This window comes from Sparus aurata, chromosome 18 (assembly GCF_900880675.1).
Source record: "Sparus aurata chromosome 18, fSpaAur1.1, whole genome shotgun sequence".
Classification (NCBI taxonomy): domain Eukaryota; kingdom Metazoa; phylum Chordata; class Actinopteri; order Spariformes; family Sparidae; genus Sparus; species Sparus aurata.
In genome coordinates, this window is record NC_044204.1 from 21,213,526 (window position 1) to 21,234,866 (window position 21,341).

Consider the following 21,341-nt stretch of genomic DNA (forward strand, 5'->3'; position numbering starts at 1 on the left):
AATTAAAATGATGAAACAAATCGCGGCGCTTCGGCGGCACATGACAGCTGCAGCGCAGAGGACGAGGCAGCACAGAGCTCGGAGCTCTCCCGCATTGTCTCAAGGTAAAGCGACAGACAGGCTGGAGACGGAGGAGGAGAGGGTGCCCAAACAAGCGGGGTTGTCTGGGGAAGAGGAGCTGCGATGCCAAGCGCCTGAAGCCATTCAGGCTTCCGCTGGGCACGTCAACGGGCTCCCAGGCCAGCTGTCCTAGTTGGTTGTCAGCGGCAGAATCGAGGCTTTCGAGGGGGGATCTACTCTAACACCTCTCTCTTTGAAAAATGCCTCTACAGCCTCTCCACATTCCCACCAGAAAATAAAGACACACACGGTGTTGTGAAAACTGTCACTGTCAGGTAATGAGCCGAATTTTCCAAATAGGGGTGGAGTTGCACCAATATCATTTTATTCCTGCCTGATACTGATTCCAGGACCTGAACTTTGTGTATCTACGTATATTAAGTACTTGTCCGATGACAGTGTGTTTAAAAAATATACACATTATTATTATTTTAGCTTTATACTACACAAGTTGCTCCCCATTTATGGCCATCGGCTACTTGTGCGGTGAAAAATCTGTTAAGTTTCTTTCAGGTCGACAGGACGCTGCTGGGGTCCCGTGACTAATACATAAATAACGTGGTATTGGATTGGTGCACAGACTAGTGTTCCCACCAATGGCGACTCTAGCATTTAAGGCAGAATCCGAGGCATTCTGCATACAGATACGACTCTATTCAGGAGGAGCCTCAGAGGAATATCCTATAAGATCATTTAACCGATGAAACACGGGATAGTTTTGTGCTGAATCAGACTCATGCGACTGTTTCTTGTTTTCTGCTCAGGCTGGAAGGATTTTACAAATTTTACAACAGTCCTGAGTTTGCTGTACTTGTCAGGCAGCCTTGTACCGTTCCAGGTGAAGTCATCAAAAATTAAAGTGGGTTGGGGTGGCAGCGATGATGACATATGTCTTGTTTGAAACATTGGACTTGATTTGAAATTTCCAGCTGGCTGATGCCGTGTGGGTCTAATTAAGCCTGAATGTATTTCCTGAAAAACAGATCTGAAAAAGAACTTTAACTCTTATTAATCAGTGTGGTTTTTTTCCTTGTAAGCCTTCTGCAGCTTTAATTAAAAGTCCCTCGGAATGGCGGTTCACACATGTCACTTCCTATTTGAAGACTCAGGGATGTAACTAGGACACTCATTATACAGAATAGGGGGGAAAAAAAGTAACTTCACGAGCACCTCTCGGATTGTTCCGCCAGCAAAGGAGTCCTGTGGCGGCTCCTAATCTGTAATTGGCGTTCGTCATGCTTGTGATACAGAGACATAAACTGTATATACACCTGAGGAGCATCTTTGATGAGAGCAAAAGTGATGACAGGCTTTGTACTGAGAATAAAGTGCTTCTGTAGTGAATGTCATTTCCCATGTTTCCCAGGATATATTATCTTCCGCAGCCTCTTACAACCAGCTGTACTAGACTGTTCGCAGCCTTAAAACCCTTTAAAATATCAAACCCAACTATCTTGTCTCTCTTTGTTTGAAAAAAACATGGATTCCATTTTGCATTCTGTTGTTCTGAGCAATCCAAACCCAGGGGTAACGCAAATGAATTGCTCTTTTCTGCCAACAGGCTGCAGCTGTGAAACATATGAATTGTTTCTCTCCTGCTGATGAGTAATGAGGAGCGTAAGATAAAAGACTGTCAGATTGCCTTTTCGTCATCACAGGCAGAGTGCTGTTTCATTAATTCTTTTTCGACTTATTGCTCTGCGAATGCAAGGGATTGGACTGGAGATGCAGCCTCGACCACAAGCTAAGATTTCTCTAAATTTCACAGCAGAAGGGTGAAAAAGATATGAATGGAAAGATATGCGCCACTGTTTAACTCCTGCACGGTGAGCATGTGGCTGCTTTTCAGAGACTAATATACTTTCGCCTCAGATTTTTAGTTAATTTATGACTTAATTGCCTGGCTACTCCCTCGCGCCGACGGACATATTGCTTATTCCATCTGAGCCGTTTTTCAGGCTGCTCTGTTTGACCTACAGGGCTCTTCTTCATCAGGTCCAATTTGCCAGCCATGGCCAGCTAGCTAATTATATTTCATGAGCTGACCCTTCTGAGTTTGAGCCTGATGTGGGTGCTTTGATTAGCCTCCTGTTTTTATCACCTCTGAGGCTTCCACGTTGTTATCACACTTTCTGCTGACAGCCCCTGTGCCTCAAGGTTACACACTGCAGTACAGGCGCATAAATTTCCGCGTTCGTGTCATAAGAGTTCAAGAACTGCTTCTCTGTCAACATGCCTCATTTGGAGCAATCTAGTGAGGGTCAGGAGTGCCGCGCTATAGGTCCAAAATGGAAAACGCTGCGAGGAGGAGTTCATCAAGGACATTACACAAAGTAGTTTTTTTTATGATGCAACAAGCCAAGAGTGCATTTATTCAAGCGAGCCCTTGCCGGTTTTGGCTGAAAGCAAACTGATTAGTCAGGTGCTGAAACAGTTCCTTGATGCTACTCACCCTAAAAAACTCCTTTGTGGAGCCTGAGTCCAGAGTGCCGTATGCTATCTCTGTCTGCTTAGCCAGATCTTCGGCACTTTCTATAGGAGAGACCATCCTCTCCACTGTCAAGAAGGCAGCCAGGTTGGCTGTGTAGGAGGAGATGATGATGAGGGTGAAGAACCACCACACACCACCGACGATGCGGCCTGACAGAGACCTGCGAGAGGGGAGGTTGGTGACAGGGAAACAGAATGTAATTACACAGCGACATGTGGCGCCGATCAGCCTGCGTGGATCAACCAGTTGTGTTTGTACCTAATTGCGTCGTCATCAGAATTTTCGTGTACATCAAACGCTACCGTGTCAGCACTCTAAGACAGCACATTTCCAGGGAAGCTGGTACAAGTTGTTTAAAATGTACTCTAATCCCAGTCTATAACTGGCTGTGAAAACAAATCAGGGTCAGAGTTCACGTCATAGCCCGAAGAAAGTATTGATGTAACCATTTCGGCGATGGTAATTTCAGCATACAAACTGACAAACTCAATTACACATATAATAGCAGCGATAAAAGTGGAATGAGTAAAATAATGAACACCTAAAGGAAGAGGACAAGGAATGAGGATGCTCGAGTGAATCTGTGTACTTATCAAGAACACATCTCATCACTCGGACTTTATTTTTATCTCTGTTGTCTCTGCTGTCCACTCCTGCGGCTAGATGTATAAAAGTATGCATTGTTTTTGTCAGATTAATAAAAGATGCTGACACACTCGCTTCTTTTTTATAGATCTATGAGATGCATGCTGCTCATTTTCAGGTTTATCATTTTATTTTGGTTTGCTACTAGAATATGTTTTATATGCTTTAACGCTCAAAACACATCAGTTTTCTCAGACTGTCCCATTCTCTAGCTCTGTATTCACCCTCTGTCTGAAACAGTTTGTTTCAGACAGAGTCCCCCCCTCCCAAATATCCAGTCTGCTCTGATTGGTGAGCTCACACACGTCTGAACCAGCACTGCTCACCGTGTCTCCGGTCAGCTCTGTCGTGCTTTCACCTTCCAGTTAGCCTCACTTCCTTCTGTAAATATAGGCATAAACTATGCAAATGTGTGACATGGTGATGTAGTCTGATGAAAAAAAGTCCCCAAATTAAAGGCGGGACTACTGGCGAAGTGTTTCAGGAGCAGTGTTTTCCATGGGAAAGAGGAGCTCCCGTTGGCGCGGACTTTGGGTTTTATAACTTTCAAGACCTTTTCCATGCAGAAGAACCCTTAATAACACACTGAAAGAAAGAAAAAAAAAAGAAAAAAGCATAACAGGTCTCCTTTTGTACTTGTGGAAACGCGCGCAAGTGCACATGATTCAGATCCACTTCGACAGCTAAGCATAAATGGATGTAAAAAACACCCTTAAGCATCCATTTACACACTGATACTTGTGCCTGCTCCCCTACTCATGACTGAGGAGAACAGAAACTAAGAAGCCTGAAGCAATTTAACCAGCTATGTTCTCAATGTTCTCCAACAGCATCAGATCAGCTGCAATTACACTACTGAAACAACTGTGGCTACTTATAGTGCCTGTCCATGTGCCTGTAAGCAATCATTGCGGTTACATCTCAATCATTGATACTAAATGTCAGAAGGATGATCAATGGTTAATCCATCCAGTTCATGTTAAATATATTGACTTCACAAAGTGCTTTGCAATTTAGGATCAAAGAAAAGATCATTAACAAGGAAGGAAGTAATCCATATAATAAAAATAAATTACTCACTCATTAATAATTTAAATTAAGTTTACAAATGTGGCTCTGATTGGCTTTTAACTGAACGCTGTGTAGACCACAAAACAACAACACAATCAGTGAAAAGGTGAAATACCAGTTTGTGTGTAGGAAAAGGTGAACGCATGTTTTGTTGTGCACAGAGATCGCTGTCTACTGGAGCTGACCCACCTGGGTGAGATGTCACAGCCCTGCTGCATGAAGGCGCCCAGTGAGAACCAGAGAGAATTGAAGATGCCAAAGTCATTGGGGGGATCGGGTGGTGTCTGGGGGTCTTTGGTCTCGTCCTGTTCCTCGAGGTTCCACTCGTAGGGACTGAACCGACTGACCAGGAACAGGACCACGCTCACCCCAATATAGGCAAACACAATACACATCCAGATCTCATAGGCCAGCGGGTCCAGGAAGGAGAAAACGCCGGGCTTGGACTTTTGCGGCTTCTTTATCATAATGGAGATGCCCAAGCTCATAAAGGGCTTGGAAAAGTCTATCACCTCCTCTCGAACCAGAGTAATGGTGAGAGGTGCAACAGCTATATCTGCTCTCTGGAAACAGGGACATGCACAGCAAGCATTAGTCATGACCTGCACAAAGAAATGTGTCATTTTAAAAGTATGTGTGAGTGACTGGAGCTGGAGCGAGAGAATAAAACAATGTTGTTATCACACAGTTTACACATGATTATAAGAGATTTGCTTTCGGCTGAGACACTTGAAGCAAGGCTGAAGAAAACACACACACTCACACACTCACACAGCATTTGCACAGTGTTATGACCTCAGATCTAAGCTATAATACATCTAAGATTAAACCTGTAAAATTCATCAGAGGTTTTTTTTGTGTTTTTTTTTCACTGAAATGTTGCCACACAGGGAGGGAGAAGGACTGAAAAGCTCGGCAAAACTTTCAGAGAGACAGCTTGGAATAAATCCACCGAGGCAGATTGGTGTCTTGAGTCATGTTTGACCAAATGTTTCCTTAATTAGGACCAAAAAAGAGGGAAAACTCTTTTAAATTGTTCAAAAAAAATGTATACGACATGTTTCTATGTGGCCGGTTTTATAGAATTGTTTACATTTAAACTGCATATTAAAGGAGACGTATTCTGCTCATATTCAGGTTCATAATTTTATTTTGGGTTACTACTAGAACAGGTTTAAATGCTTTAGTGCTCAAAAAACACATCAGTTTTCTCATACTGTCGAGTGCTGCAGGTCTGTATCCCCCCCTCTGTCTCAAACACTGTGTCTCTTTAAGGTCCCACCTCCTGAATACCCAGCCTGCTCTGATTGCTCAGCTCACACATGCCTGAGCCAGGACCACTACCAACAACAGAGCAGCTGTGCTAAATCAATTTCAAACTAGTTAAAGTCAAACTAGCCACAAGGAATTAATTATGCACATGTTTGACATGGTGATGGTGTGATGTCACAAAGTCAAAGAATTAAAGGCGGGAGTACTGACAGGGTGTTTCAGGAGCAGTGTTTTCCATGGGAGAGAGAAGGAAAACAAAGAAAAAGCAAAATAAAAAGAATTTAAAACAAAGAGGCTGAGCTGTCTGATAGCCATCTTCAAGTGTAGCTGAAGTCTTTTTATTTTATTTTTTTATTTAAAAGGCAGAACGTACAGCAAAGAAGTTGCCGTGGACAAAGAGAAATCAACAAGCCACATGCCATTCAGTAAGCTGGATTTCCCAAACACAGCTTATTCTGGCACTGGCTTTATTTTTATAATTTTCCAAGCTGTTTCTCTTTATCTCCCTCCCTTTGGTCTGCTGCTTCAATCACATCATGTTATCAAAACACATCCATGGAGGTGGTGCTGTCTTTTAAGAAATCACAATGGGTTTCTTTGTAAAAGCAGAAGAAAATAATTAATCACGTTAGACAGTGTTACTGCAGCCAGTGTGCATGTGATTAATTAAATAACTGCTCCTCTTCAAAGGAGCCACTCCGTGAAGGACAATTCTTTGTATTGTGTCTGCGTATTGTCTTTTTATGTTGAAACGGAGAAATCGTTAGATTGAGGTGGCGCGAGGCAGAAAATGTTTTCTTGCAAGGTCAGACCGGGAGCAACACAAATAGACCCAATAAACCCGACTGTTTTCTTTACCCTGTCAACACGGGATTGTGAAGGGCTATAACCATTTAATCCTCGTGCAGGCAGTATGCAGCACTCAATCAATGGGCGAGGGAAACAAAGCAATAAAGAGCAGCCGCGGGCCTAACCTTTAAAAGACAACTAAAATCAAATTAATTTACTGGTCAAAAGGTCAAAATGTACAAAACTATTAGTCCCAATTATAGGCCCGGGAAGCCTCGACAGCGACGTGATGGGGGAATTTTTTCTCCCACCTTCCATCGGCGGGGAGTAGACTTTTCCCATTTGAAAGATAATTTGGTGGCAATAGCACATCAAACCGAGCAATCTCTCTGGCTGATAGTTGGGAAATTGAACAGATGAGGAAGCCTAACCCTCATGCATTTTGTATTTGGCCCCTGTTCAACTATTGTGGCCTCGGAGAAAAGGCGAGAACGTGGGGAAGAGGGTGGAGGTGGCGGTGGGGGGGTACTTAAGGATGGCTCGAGGTGCCGCGAGAGCCCCGAGCGCTCTGTCAGATGTAAAACACGGCGTGACCCTTCCCTTAATGCGAGAGGTTCAGCCTTTATGGAGCGTGACACATATGGATCTTGTTGTTTCAAAAAACCGCAAGGCCGCCATTTAGCTGTTGATGCTGCGGCACATTTTCTCAGCTGTGAATTTACTACGTGGCATATTCATCATACACATCAAACATGGAACATAATTACACAATCACTTCAAAGGCATACAATCTTTCATTCATCAAAGTGATTACAGTGTGTTTGCCATATGGTGTCATTGTTGTTCATGTACCTACCTCTGTATCGACTGTAAGAGAGAGAGTGGGAGAGACAGAGACAGAGAGCTTTCTACGCTATGCAAGGAAGATTAATTGCAATGAACAGCACTGAGAAATGATTTCATTTTCTCCGTCTCAAGATGATCACCAACCCCCCCAATGCTTGAGGCATGCGTTTGACAAATTCACTCACAGCTGAGCTTCCTGAGACAGCATAAGACCTTGAACTGGGCAAGAGCTGAGAGAGTTCACAACGGGTTGGTGATAACCTTAAGACAGAAAAATGAGATCTCCTCTCATGTTGAAGTTCCTTGCAAACTGTCATGTAATCAGCGAATAAAAATTCCGAGGCTCCCAGTACTCACCCCATAGACCAGTTCACCCACCATCCCGTTCCACGTCTTGGTCTCGGGGTCTCGGGCTCCGTACTTCCCATCCATTACTATAGACAGTTTGTACTTAATTCCAACATGTTTGGCAATCTCAGATGCTAAATCGACGCAGTAGCCTTCATATCTTTCATTCCCATCCAGTTGCATATAATTTCTCTTGTACATCACATAAGGAGCTTCCTGTTGGTTCAAACACACGCTGGTTTATTCACTCACATGCCCTGACACACAGTTCAAATATACAGAAATATGCACACATGCACTCACACCCCCCCCCCCCAACCCACAGAAAGATTTCAAAACATCATAAGCTGCTATAACCACATCCATGCAGGCATGCGTACAGAGATGATGCCCCACAAATGCACAAATATAAACTGATAACTGCAGCCTGATCATGTGGTCACACTGCTTTCATCAAGCCGTGACAGCCAGCAGACACCGAGCCCAATGCACTCAACCCCCGTTTTTGAGCCCAAGGGTGCAACTCTGTGGCATAATAAAGGATAAAGGGAGGGCAAAGTTTTTTTTCAGACAGGACGGGCCAGGATGAGTTCTGAATAGGGCTGGAGTCATTGAGAGGCAAGGTGTGGGTCAGCTCAGGTGGGTGGGGATGGGAATGGGGATGGGTTTCATAAGTAAATGCCAGTGACAGGAGAGGGATCAGAGAGTGCCCATAGTATCTCAACATATTCAAGCACATTGCGCCAATGCGCAGTTAAAGGCTGTTTCATTCCAAAGGAAAAAAAAACAAAAAACAAAAAAAACAAAGAGCTTTTATTTGCTATCCAGAAAAATGCAAAAGAAAAAAAGAATAGGTCATAAATAAAATAATTACATCGGGAGAGCGGGAGCGTGCTAGTTTCCCTCTCCTTTTCAAGACGCTGGTGCAGCTTTGTCTTTTCTCTTACTGAGCACATCATCATTATCAAACAATAGGACTGCTCAGGAGAGGCATTGTCATTACAGCCACACACAATTAGAGTGCAAGTAGGAGAGCAATGGTTTGTTTGTTCTGTGCTGAACGTATCCCCTCACCTTGGATCCTCTGAGTGCTTCCCTCTAGTTAACACATGTTTACCTCCTGACTGTATTTCTCATCTGGAGACGTACAATGTTTCCCCTTCTGCTATCGAGTAACGCCGGCTCATGCCTCGCAATACAAATGAAATCTAACTGTGTATAAATGGCAGAGATTCTTATCGTCTTTTTTTCCTTTTATCGTTTCCATAATGTTTGTTTGCAGAGATGGAGGTACTGCATCAGGTAATTATAACGCCATTATACAGTCAGTAAATACATTTTGCAATGGAAGCTACGCACCAAGCCTGAAAGGTTTAGTTGAGTAAATACACTTAAAAAAATAAATAGATTAAAGGTATTTTTCTTTGTTTATCGCACTTTGGTCTGGGTTATGCCTTGAAGTCGCTGACTGGAAGTTATACTTCAACACAGAACACACTTAGGAGCAATACAAAATAGATTGGAGAGGCAATAACAAGGAAAAAAATACCCACACCTACTTATCCCTCCTCCAATACTGTTTATTTTGCTTTGCCCAGCTTGAGAAACCATTGCAGCATCATCCTCTAGTCATTCTTCGGCCAGTCTATCCCAAGTGTCATTGAACATTTACTTGATGAGGACAGACAGGTCTACTTACGTATGCGTTTGTATGCTTTTTTTTTTTGTAATTGATGGAGTCAACCATTATCATTTATACCATTATTGTGATGTCACTGCTACGACAGGCCACTGAAGTATGGAAAATCAAAATGCTTTGACACCCACACGGATACAGTTGAAACACTCCCCCGCTCTCGGTACCGACTGTTTCAACATGTAGTGAGTGGATGGAAAGCAACACAAAAAAGATGTGGTTCTACCCGCCCAGGACAGAATGTATCACTCGTTGGAATCAACACCATGACCTTGAGTGGCAGAATACGTGAAACATTTAAAACTGCATGGAAAGTGTACCATAATAGTAGTGACCACAATCGTTCGGTTTTCCACTGAGGAGTCGTTGGAGACCTGCGGGTCCATAATATTTACAAATCGCGCGTACTCGTTCCAGTACCCAATCTGCAAAGAGAAAACAGCGGTTAGTGATGCATTCCAGCCCTCTGACGATGTGTAAGAGAGCATATAGCAGGGATACTTCTGAGTAATACTGGGGACTGCCATGATGCAGGGCTCATTAAAACAACACTGTGTCTCCCAGAGGCCTGCTGCCGCCGCTGCCCTAAAGTTCGACTGAAACAGCGGCGAATGAGCAGAATACTAAACAGTGGCTTGGCAATCCTGAGCATGGGATAAACAGAGAGTTTCTACATTCAACATGCAGTTAGTGTCATGATCAAAGACGTAGTCGCATGTGCAGGAGCGAGACTGCGCGAGCACACGGCAGACAAACTCAAACCCTCCCCACCTTCAGCTTCCCAGGTTTTATAGTAAATAATTGATATTCGGGCCTGTGAACTGCATACACCTTAAATAATTTAGCATAATATTCCAGTGGCTGCACAGTGTCTTGTGCGCAGTCCTGCCGTTGCAGTTACGCCTCGCTCTGCTGTACAGATGCTTAAGTCAAACCAATGTCAAGTGTTTGTTTGCCCGTCTGAAATAATGGCTGCTCTGGCTCACGATGAAACGTGTTGCATATGTTGCTGCCAATAGTCTTAACTGTTGCTGGCGAGGATCCCCCCCCAAACCCCCACCCCACCCCCCTCCGTCACATCTGGTCTGCATTTTTTTTTTTTTTTTTTTTTTGGCCTCAGATCTTTAAATGTTTGGGCCAAGACAGGTGTACAACAGTGCAGAGTTTCTCAACGCCAAGTGGAGGCGCTAGAAAGCAGCGAACTTTTTTTCAAACATCTCCAGCTGCTCCAGACTGTTGTTACAGTGCAGTTAGCGCATTTGCCAGACCGGCGAGAAAGCTCTAAATGTTTATTCTCTTGTCCGACAGCGGTGTTTGAGAGGACTGTGGGGAGCTGTGTCGTGGAGCGCTGCTCCGGAGGCAAAGTCCTGATCTCACCCCTGAGCAGCTGGGACAGATATCAGCCCATACATCACTCGTGACAGTCACGGCTAAGAACCTTCATCCTCTAACTGTCAGTGGGGTGACTGGGGCTCCAGGTCCTGACAAACTGCTCCCCAGCTTGTCTCATCTTCCCTCTTTCTTTTACTCCCCCCGCCTTCGCCCTGACCTCCTTTCTCCGGCTCTCTCTCTCCCTGCTCGGGTAAGCTGTGCTTGGATGGGTCTGAGGGCTGTGTGATGCTAACTGAAGTGTGGGCTTTAGAGGCCTCGGAGGCAGGCGGCATAATCACACGTCATATCAGACCAAGCCCACACTTATCCCGCTAACAAGAAATTCACAGCTGCCTCTTGGAACTGGGCGAGGTTAGGAAATAAAACCAGGGGTCATCATATGGTACTGGTTATAATGTGAGTGTACCGCTGGGAATTACCATTTTGAAGAGGAGCCAGAGGAATCCGTGGATCCCCTTTATAGTAATTGGTGATTTGAATGGTAATTACTGTCAAATCGTATCTGCGCTATCCCATGGCACAGAAAAAAATTCTTATATCATTCGTTTGATGAGACACTTTTAGCTATCAGATGGCAGGCTGTGTGTGATTTGTAGGGCCTTGTGATGCCCGGCTCTCCAGTGCTGCTACCTAACCGAGGCAGAAAGAGGTAATCAGCATTACTCTGCACTGTCCTGTCAGCCCTGCTGGTCCCACATGGCTGCAGCAGCCCCTGAGTGCTTTATAGTAGGTAGAGGCTTTGAGTTTGCAAATCTTTTTCTACTTTCAGAGCTCAGGGCAACGTTTTGGCACGCTCAGACATGTGGCCGACATTCGCCGGGTTTTGTTCTTTAGCGCAGATGATCGATAAATCATTTAAAATTACACGTTGGCCAGATTCCAAGTTTTTTTTTTTTTTTTTCTCTTTTCGACAAGTAATAAACCAAACCTTGATGTGTGCCAGCTGTGTTTTGACACAGAGTGGGATTTCTGACCGGCTCTGGATTTGACAGTGGATGGATGGGAGTTGACGGAGGTCACCTTACTAACTTACCTTCCTCGGCCCACCTGCTTTCATCTCATACACATCTATGGTGTAGTTGGTCCTGCGGCCGTAGTTGTCGAACTGGATGTTGCCGGTCATACCCTGCACTTGGACCTGGCGCGAGTGACAGACAGGCAGAGAGAGAAGGACAGACAGACGGACGGACGGACAGAGACACAAGCGGATGTGTAATAGCCATCACTTTGCATATATAGCTGGTATTAAGGCGCTCGTGTCCATGGAGCTACTGGAGTGCGTGCAGTCTGTTAATCAAATGATGAACTGGATACGCTTTAATAAAAGATGTAGTTTTATGGTAATGAGGGCCTGGATTTGAGTGAGCTCTGTGCAGAGATATCTGGGGGCAGAGGGAGGAGAACAGCTCTGCACTCTCTTCCCTTCTCTCTGTCACTTTCCATCTTTATCACACTCGCGCTCACTATCTCTGCGTCTCTTCCTCTAGCCTTTTTCTTTGGTTATCAGCTCGCCACATTCTCTTCCCCTCTCCCCCCTCTCTCGCTCTCTCTCTCTCTGTCGCCTTTTCTCCTCGGCCCCCCTACCGTTTTGAGAGCTCTCTCGATGTCGATGCCTTGGCTCCACGGTACAGCGGGATTGGCCAGACAGTCTCCGGCGCTGCCCCGGCGAGAGACGTCCACTCGTTGGCGACGTAGGTACCTGAAGGCCTCTGCTATCACCAGGATGGCGTCATGGGTCAGAGCTGAAGTATACTGTACAAAAACACCCCGAAAAAACATGAAACGGCAGCACACAGAAGAAGAGAAGCAAAAGATGGAGAAATATGACAGTGCAGAGGTTACAAAGGGACAAGGAGATATTCAAACTCAAATGTATTATTGACAATATTAATGAGGCGATAATACGAACTCATAACTGAATAAACAGAACATTGTTTGAAGCTAGAAAGGTGGCAGGGTCCGCCACATATAAACAAAGTAAAACAGTGTTGTGTTGAACTCAAGGTCAGTTTGCTTATTCAGGCAAGAAAACAAAGAGAGGTATTCAATTTAGTTCTTCCAGATCTTCCAAAATCTAGAAAATGTCGTTCAGGATAAAATGACCGTCAAAAATGTTTTAAACATGAGTTTAAAACCACTCTGTCTCGATGTGTCATGTGAGTGTTGCATCCTTCAGCTCATGTCCATGGAGAAACTGCCCCCTGGTCAGGTCAGCGTGGGCGGGCTGGGTGCAAAGCTTGGCCACTTCCCCCATGATAAAAATAGATTCATTAGACAGATTTAATTACAAAAGCCAAGACTTGTCTGACGGTCAGGACCTCTCTCAAACTTTTCGGCGCAGAGTTGTGGGGAAAACTGAGCGTCTAATGCGTGATTTTATCTCCCACGCGCTTCCCCTCCAACTTTCGCCCGACCTTTCCGCCACTGGGGGTTGAGCCACTTGTTTGTGGACCACTGCACCATGACAAAATCTAATTAAATGCCATTCAAAATCCATTTCTTTCTTGATCATTGTTTAATTAGATGTAAATTGAAGCTGCGATATAACCTTGCCTTGCACCGCCTATTGATATATTGATCGCTGAGAGGGATGCGGAGCAAAGAGGAGGAAGCGAAAGGGTGGGAGGAAGAGGGGGTGACAAAGGCAAACAGGATGAGAGAGGCAGCAAGAAGCCGATAGAGAGCACTTCAGAGGGGATGGTAGTTGTATTCTGCATGCGCAATGAAAGGCCTTGCGAGCAAAAAGTACCTTCAGAGGAGCGTTTCGTGCTTCTGGGAATTCTCTTTCATCTAGCCGCTCCCAGCGCTGCATAAACTGCTGCACAATCGGGTTCTCAGGGTTGACGATCTGAAACCCTGAAATGTTGGCTCCGCCAGCGAAGACTTTGTCCAAGCTCACGTTGGAAAATCCCTGAGTTGAGACACGGAAGGAAAGGACTCATGTCACTTCTTTTTCCCTTTCTTTGAGGTTTTTGGTTTTAATATAACCAGGGGAGGTGGGGGGGCTGTGAGGCATCACAAAATAGTGTGCAAGGTGCATTTTATTATGAACTCAGCGCTCTGTGAAAAGGCAACATGTGTTTGCCATTACAGCGAGGCCGCTGTTTCCCTTCACACATTGTGGCGTAAACCTGAACTCACTCACAGACAAACAACCTGCCACGGGATAACTTTAGAGTTTGTCTCAGATCATGTGTGGAAGACTAAATATTTTCTTTTTTACTTGAGCCAGCTGGCCTACTTTCATTCATATTGCTTTGCCATGTAAAAGAAAAACAAGAAAAAAGAAAAAACATTTTCTAATGCATTTTAAAAAAAACCTCTGCTGGCTCCAGCTGCCTTTTAAAATGTCCTCCTTTGCCCTCGAGCCATGACATGGAGTTATTTCTTTTTATGGTCAAATTGCTGTTTTTTAAGTGCAGCATTGTGTCATGGCGCGCAAGGACATGTGTCTGACTGCTGCATAATCACATCTTCTAAAGTCGGAGAAACAGCGGCGGGGGATCGGTGGGTGCAAGCCGGGGCCAGCCTCCACTTTAAAAACCCCCTCATGATAATATCAAGGATAAAAGAATGTATCCCTCCCCTCCCCATACTGAAAGGGAGGGATGGCTGTCCTCCAAAGATGGTTAAAAAGGTTAAATGCTGTTTATTTATTGCTCGGGACATTAATTTATATCAAAATATGAATATATTCATCGAGGTAAATATGTCATGTAAGTCTGGCTGCCGGGTTGTGATTGATGAGGCACGAGCAACAAACATAACAAGCTTTATATATACAGCAGAGGGAAGTAAAAACAAAATATATACAAGTCTGTGTTTTTTCATACAAAAGCCTATAATCCACTTATTGTGCATGCATGTGTGCTCGTGGCTGAGACTCGGGCCCCATCACATTGCAGCGGCAGAAAGCAGGTCCCACTCCCTCTCAGGGGGGACCGGCTCGGTTATTACTCACAAGATTGGCCAGAATGTAGTGGTAACCACGGCTGTTCTTCCCGAGGGTCACAACCTATGGGACAAAAAACATCGATACAGTAAACCACCCATGAGATGAGAGCTAAGAGCCAAGCGGTTACAACAGTAAATGCAGTTAATGTCCTGCCGGTACGTGGGAAAGCCACTGAAGTCGACAACTGAACTAGAAGGAGAGGAGGCAGCGGTTAGAGAGGAAGTGTTCATTAAGGAGGAGCTGATAATGAGAGAGGAGCAGGATCTCGGTGAACATGCCCCAATATCCTGCTCACTTTGAAGTTCGCTCGCCGTAGCAGGGATACGAGTCCTCGGCAACTGTTGGACAGAAGGTAGAAAAACGAGAAAAAAAAAAAAACATTTCAAAGGAATTTACAGTGAGACAGTAAGATGTAGATCTCGCTCCGCTTTGAAAAATATCACACCTTCAGAGCATAACAGCATGTTTCAACCCACGCAGCCTGTCTGAAAATAGTAAGTGGTGTTTCTGAGCCATTCCATCACTGTGCTACAAACCATATGCTGCCTTTTTATTCCACATTTTCTTCCTTCCTTTTGTTCTCGGCCCCACAGACAAATCCAATATTGAAACTCTAAATTGTCCTGGCTTTTTTTTTTGTTTTTTGGTGCGCTTCAGTTGCTGGACAGGGTTGTGGACCGGAGGGCCCCATCCCAGGTCTGTTATTCATGAGCTTGCAGTCTGCCACGGACGGACTTCTGAGCGGCTGCCATGCAGAAACCTGTCAACCATGTCTCGGGTTTTCATCTGCGTTTCTACAAACACCGCAACACCAAGTTTACAGCAAAATCAGCATGTTTGCACATGTTCTGGCTCTGGCTCTGTCACAAAAACAAACCGTCAGTTTATCATCTGTTTGTGTGTGTGTGTGTGTGTGTGTGTGTGTGTGTGTGTGTGTGTTGGGCCGGGAGACGTTTGGATATTTGTTACCGTGGATCGTTTACGACATTTCCGCTGAGTAGGGGAGAGTGATGGAAGGCAAGCTTGTAACTTCACAATCTCGGGCTGCGAAAAAATGTTTGAAGGACGTCTTTGGTTTCTCCCACTTCAACTGCGATCACAGCTTTTCAATTCAGCCCCGGTGAACTTGAAACTGGCCTGGATCAGCTGGTATACAGTAGCACCAAACAATACAACAATCATCCCGGATTAGAGAGAACGCCCTTCCAAATCACACAAACTACTTGTCTCCCTTCTTTTGTGGACATCTGAAGGTTGTCCACCGAGGAGGAAGAGAGGATGCTGGTGTTTTGGAGCACAAACACACGAAAGCCCTTTCACTGACGCTATCGAGCTGCTTGGGCGGGTCAGCGTTCTGTGACAGCTTCCCCATCATTAAGGCTTTAAACTTCCCACACTGCAGGATGTCAGACGCAAGAAAGGAAAAGAAAAAAACCAAGAAAGTGAAATGGAAACAAAGAGGAAATGAGCTGATTATAATGCAGAAATAGCAAGAGTGGGCTTTTATAATCCATCAATCTAATGAGTAAGTGACAGTAAAGCTCTATGAAAACAAAAAAGCCCTGCACCGCTGTGGTGATATCGGAGCTCGATGGATCATAGCTTCTCCCGTTGTAATTGTTCACAAGTCCGACTTCAATACTTTTTTAAGCCCTTCTGCAGTTTCTTGGACAAACTCTGCACTCCTTCACCACGTTCTAACCTTGACTCTGACCATAAGCCTTCTCACACCTGACCTGGAGCTGGGCAGAGAACAGGGCTTTCACCCCCCGCCCGCAGCCCGCAGCTCACAGCCGGCCTGGCAGCAGCTACACGCAGCAACCTTGGGATGAAGCACAGCGAGACGCTGATGACACACAGATAAACAGAACCAGTGGCCAGATCGCACCGACCTCTCTCCCTCAAACCTCTTTAATTAGGCAGACGGTAAGACCTGACTCCAGTCGAGACGGGCAGATTTCATTGTTGCTGGTGGTGGTGCACCGCTGACTGCCCTGTCCGCCAGACCCTTAGATACAGCAGATGGCAACAATGATCTTTTTTTTTAAAAGTCACGCGAAGAAACTTTTGTCATGAAAATCCTTTTATTTGAGCAATTAGCACAGTATCATTAGAGACAAAAATTATGGACTTCCTTGTGAGCGTAAATAAGCAGAACACCTTTACAGACCGCTGCAGGCAGATACAGATTGGGAACACCTGGCCTGGTTTAAAAATACACCTACCAACTCCTGAAGCTCACTGATACCCCTTTCATACTGGTCAAAAAACCTATCTACATCTGCCGTTTCTCTTCAGTGGGAAAGGGCACAGTCTGTATTAATCCCAGGGTCACATAACATTGGTCTTTATCGGCTCAAGCTTTGATCGGTAGTGATGGAAACATGAGACCATTCCCTTTTCCGATGCGATGAGACATATATTGAATCTTTGGATATTGACTCGAAAACAGCGAGCAGGGCTTGGACATCATTAAAGGTCTAATTTGTAGTATCCCCCAACACGTCAGCCGACATTACCGACAATCCCAAAGCAGTGTTTGAGTTGAGAATGAGAGACTGAGGTAAAGAAGATGATACAGTAACCACTGTAGCGTCATTACTGGCCTCCTTGCTGCTTTTTCTACTGTTCCCTGCTTTCTCTCAAATTTGTGACATCAAACATATGATATACCGAAAAAGAAAAAAGAAAAAACTGAAAGGTAAACTTGCCTACTGGGAGAGGAGTTAATAACCTATTTTAAAAACCTGCATATACGTGCACATTTTTATCTAAAATGGTTTAATTAACAGACGCTGTCTCGTTGGTTTAATCGCCATACGAATGGAAACATTAAAATCAAGGCTAATGTTTCCCTCCAGCAGTGGTGAAAGATGTCTTCCCTCCAAAGTTGGTTAAAAAAGGTTAAATGTTTTTCCTTGAGTAGGACAATGATTTAGACTTAAGGACCCATGTAACAATTTGTAGAAATGTACATCTAATAATCACTTTTGTACTGGCCACATGTGAGCGGATTCTCAGGTGCCACGAAAAACGAGACCTTCACTGTCTCTACGTTGTCTACACAGGACTGTGAATGATTTGTTTAAGCTGTTTATGTCTAAGTTGTGCTGGACTCTGACGTTTTGTGAAGGGTTTGGATTGTTCACAGCAGTCCAAATGATGTGACTTGCCTTGTCTCAGCACCTCTGTCTGCTATACCAAAAGAGAGCAACGGTAGCTAACTCAGTTTCGAAATGTAGTCCGCTAACAGGAACTAGTTAACGTTCCACAGAGCCCCTTTAATTATCAAAATGTTGATTTGAACACATGCGATGTTGTCTGACTGACTCTTATTGGGAAGACAACAGCGACAACACTGCTAGTCTGCAGCTGGAGGACCACCACGTTACAGTGACATTAATCTCGGCATCTCACTTCATAACTGTTCTTGATAATCATCTCCACCTTAAAATGGATTTCTGCCGACAGCCCAGACTCAGGTGATTTTGCATTGTCTTCTAAATGTATCCAGATGCAGCAGATTTTCATCCCCCCTCCATTTTTTGCCTCCACTCTCCCTGAATTGATTTTTTGCTGCTGTTGTGCGCCTACATACAAACACAAGCTACCCGCCAATTACTCTGTTTCCCAGTGGCATGGTAGAGAGGAAATGTGTTTAATGTGTAACCGCTTCAATAATGCCATTCCTCTTTTTTTTAGTGTACCCTTTTGCACATTGATCCGCTAGTTGGCTCCACTACCTTTTGTTCCAGTGCTGAAGAAACAGCCAGCATCCGGCAGGCTGGAGTTTTCTTTAAAGCCTGATGGGGACGGACAACCGGGATGACCTTGACTTCACCCTTGTCCAGATTCGCCATGCCAGACGGAGAGCCCTAAATGTAAAACTACAGCTAGAAGCTACACATTTTCGAGCAAACGCCAGACCGCTTCCCTCCAAGTTTGACCTTTCCACCGCTGAGTTCGCTGCAGCTCAGGGAGAAGCAGACAGAAAATGATAGTTTCCCCAGAGTTGGTAAATAACTCGCTGAGGAATATAAAAGAAGGAGCAAATAATGATGCGATTAATTTCAGTCTCTCCCTGAAATATAAATACTCAGACCACTGAACCAAACTGGTGGGTGTGCCACTAGAATGATGGCTGTGTGTAACCTTTCTTTTCAAATTCAAGCAAGTGGATGATTGTTTTTGCAATAAAAGAGAAAGAAAGGGTGACTTTTAGGTGTTTTGTTTTTTCCCAAAAACACTCTATACCCCAAAAAATAAAATGTACAACACTATAAAACAGAAAAGAAAAAAAACCTGCAAGTGTACAGACAACAGTTTCATTTTGTAGTTTGGCTAACTCACAGAGTACTCAACTTTCCCCTTCAGGGGATTAATCTTATCTTCAAATCAATGTTGATACGGCTTTAAGAAAGTTAAAATGAAAGGCCTGCTAATAGCATCGATCCAGCCCTTGACTTTTTTGGAAGATAACTGGACACAAGGTTGAGGCTGCAGTTACAGGATGTTCTATTCTGTAGATCGGTCTCTGTTGCAATGGCGCACTCTTGCTCGAACGCTGAATGATGTTATAGATCTTACTTGCATTATTAATCAGAGTGCTAACAAACGAGCTGCGTGACCTGTTACATATCATTTAGAGGCTGCAGGATCTCAATGTGATCCACTTCACACAGGATGGGACAGCCTGGTGAATTTGAGCTGAATGCTTTGATATAAAAGGACTTCCCTCTGCTTCAGTCTCCATTTCTGCTTCAGTGCTCTCGGTAGAAGTGCTCTTGGTGGAGCGCTCCCTAATTAACAGCCAGTGGTGGCTGCGGCTGAGATGCTTTTCTTGGCAGATGCGGTGGATGCCTCTGAAGATAGCTGGGGTTGGCTAGCGTTGGCCTTCTAGCGTTGGCCTTCCCCCAAATGCGGAACTTCTTCAAAACACCTGACTCATATTGAGATAATTATGTCTGTGATTGCTCTGAGAACAGAGAAATGTGAGACTTGATAGTTTGGGAGGAAGGAATCACTGACACTGCAGCTGTGACACCCTCGTGTTTGTGTGCCAGAACTTGGCTTCAACGCGGTGAGATGTCCTTCTCTGTTTTCGCTGAAAACGATCCGGGTGGTTTTGATTGATCGGTAAAGGGACACGCGATCCTCCGGTACACAGACTGTGTTACAAAAGAAGACCGTATCCTTGATAAAAGTTTCTAACTACACGTGCGAATAGTCTGAGTCACAGTGCACTGGTCTCAGCCTCTCATTCAGCCGTAACGTCAGCAGGTCACATTCTGTTTAATGATAACGCTTTAATCCCATTTAATTCTATAATCTCGGTTAGTAAATGGCCTTCAGCGGCCACGGTGGGTGTTGGGGATTCAAGAGGACTACGAATCCTTGGCTTTACATCGAGGAGGAATGGTTTAGCACATACTGTACTGACTTCATCCCTTGGTTGACAAAACATCTACATTGTTCCCTTTTCTAAAACATTTAGGACTGACGACCTTTTTCGATCGCTGACATTTTTCTCTAGCTGCTGCCAATGTATTCATCCTGTCTCTCTCTCTCTCCAATGGTCAAATTTCTTTTCCCCTTCTCAAATTCGATATAACACAGAGATTTCACATTCTCTAACACTTCCAACTGTGGATTCTCTCTGACTTCTTCAATGAAGAGCGAAAAGAGGGATATGGAGGATCTCCAGTTCTCCATGGGGAGGCAATATGGCCACCCTTCATGCCTCCACAGGCAGCAGAATGTTGTTCTAACAAATCCCCAGATGTACCTCTCGTTTTTTCTATTCTTTTTTTTTTTTTTTTTTTTTTTTTTGTGAATCCTTCTCACTTCTTATTGTGTTTTCCCCCTTGCATGAAAATGCAGCTTTGTGGCTGGCAGAGCGCTGACTGTCTGCCTGTCTTTGAACAGCTTGCGTGCCCTGGGCCTGTCCCAGACGCCGTTCATCTTTCTTTTTTTTTTTTGCCTGCCTGCCTGCCTGCCTCTCTTTACACTAGTGATGAGCAGGTTGTTGCCTCTGAGCAGACTCCAGCACAGAAATCCCTGGAGGGAAGAGAGCCAGGAAGGAGCATAAAAGGCAGATATGGTGCTACATGTGCGCTCTCATAGATGGACCAGATTAGGATGGAGCATATGTCGGCCTACAGTCAAACACATATGTGCACATATACTCAAGAGACCAGGATACATACACTCACTCTGAAAAAAATAATCCTAATGACAAGTGGTGGCAATTCAAGATGATTATCTCAGACTCTATCATAGCTGTTGTTTATACTGCCCTTATTTAATACCACAGATATTTCCCTCAGCATATAATATCATAAACCAAGATGGTTCGATGAAACACATACGCTGGACGGGATTCGGAGAGCAGAGCTGGCAGAGGCTCTCTGATTTTTGTCGTAAGGGAAGGATTGCCATTGGGTTAATTTATCTGCAGTGCAGTGTATTGATGGAAAAGCCCTGTGAGCGATAAATCCTGAGTGGTTGTTACAGCGTAAAATGATAATAGCCCGGGTGTAGCATTCTCCTCAGCATCCCAAAACAAATTTGTTGGGAGAGTCACTCTGCTCTCATACGAGCAAACAAAGCTCCGCCTGATGCAGCAGTATGCGAATGGTTTTTCTTAGCGTGTCTCGACATCATGTGAAGTGATGAATGCAGCCAATAAAAGCGACAGTAAGCAGCGTGTGCTCACA

At 44.5% G+C, this 21,341-nt stretch overlaps 1 protein-coding gene across 6 annotated transcripts in view; it reads right to left on the reverse strand.

The window, feature by feature from the left end:
* Nucleotides 1-21,341, reverse strand: part of LOC115568826 (glutamate receptor 3) — an 89,116-nt gene that overhangs the window by 16,687 nt on the left and 51,088 nt on the right. For all 6 annotated transcript variants that reach the window (XR_003981443.1, XM_030396474.1, XM_030396473.1 and 3 more), the window contains exons 5-12: nucleotides 14,632-14,685; nucleotides 13,420-13,581; nucleotides 12,255-12,422; nucleotides 11,704-11,808; nucleotides 9,599-9,703; nucleotides 7,592-7,798; nucleotides 4,517-4,890; nucleotides 2,573-2,771 (exon numbers count right to left, since the gene is read on the reverse strand). Coding sequence is in view for 5 of the 6 variants with exons in the window: in XM_030396474.1 (XP_030252334.1) it covers nucleotides 2,573-2,771; nucleotides 4,517-4,890; nucleotides 7,592-7,798; nucleotides 9,599-9,703; nucleotides 11,704-11,808; nucleotides 12,255-12,422; nucleotides 13,420-13,581; nucleotides 14,632-14,685 (1,374 nt within the window). In the remaining variant the exon portion in view is untranslated. The remainder of the gene's footprint in view (nucleotides 1-2,572; nucleotides 2,772-4,516; nucleotides 4,891-7,591; nucleotides 7,799-9,598; nucleotides 9,704-11,703; nucleotides 11,809-12,254; nucleotides 12,423-13,419; nucleotides 13,582-14,631; nucleotides 14,686-21,341) is intronic.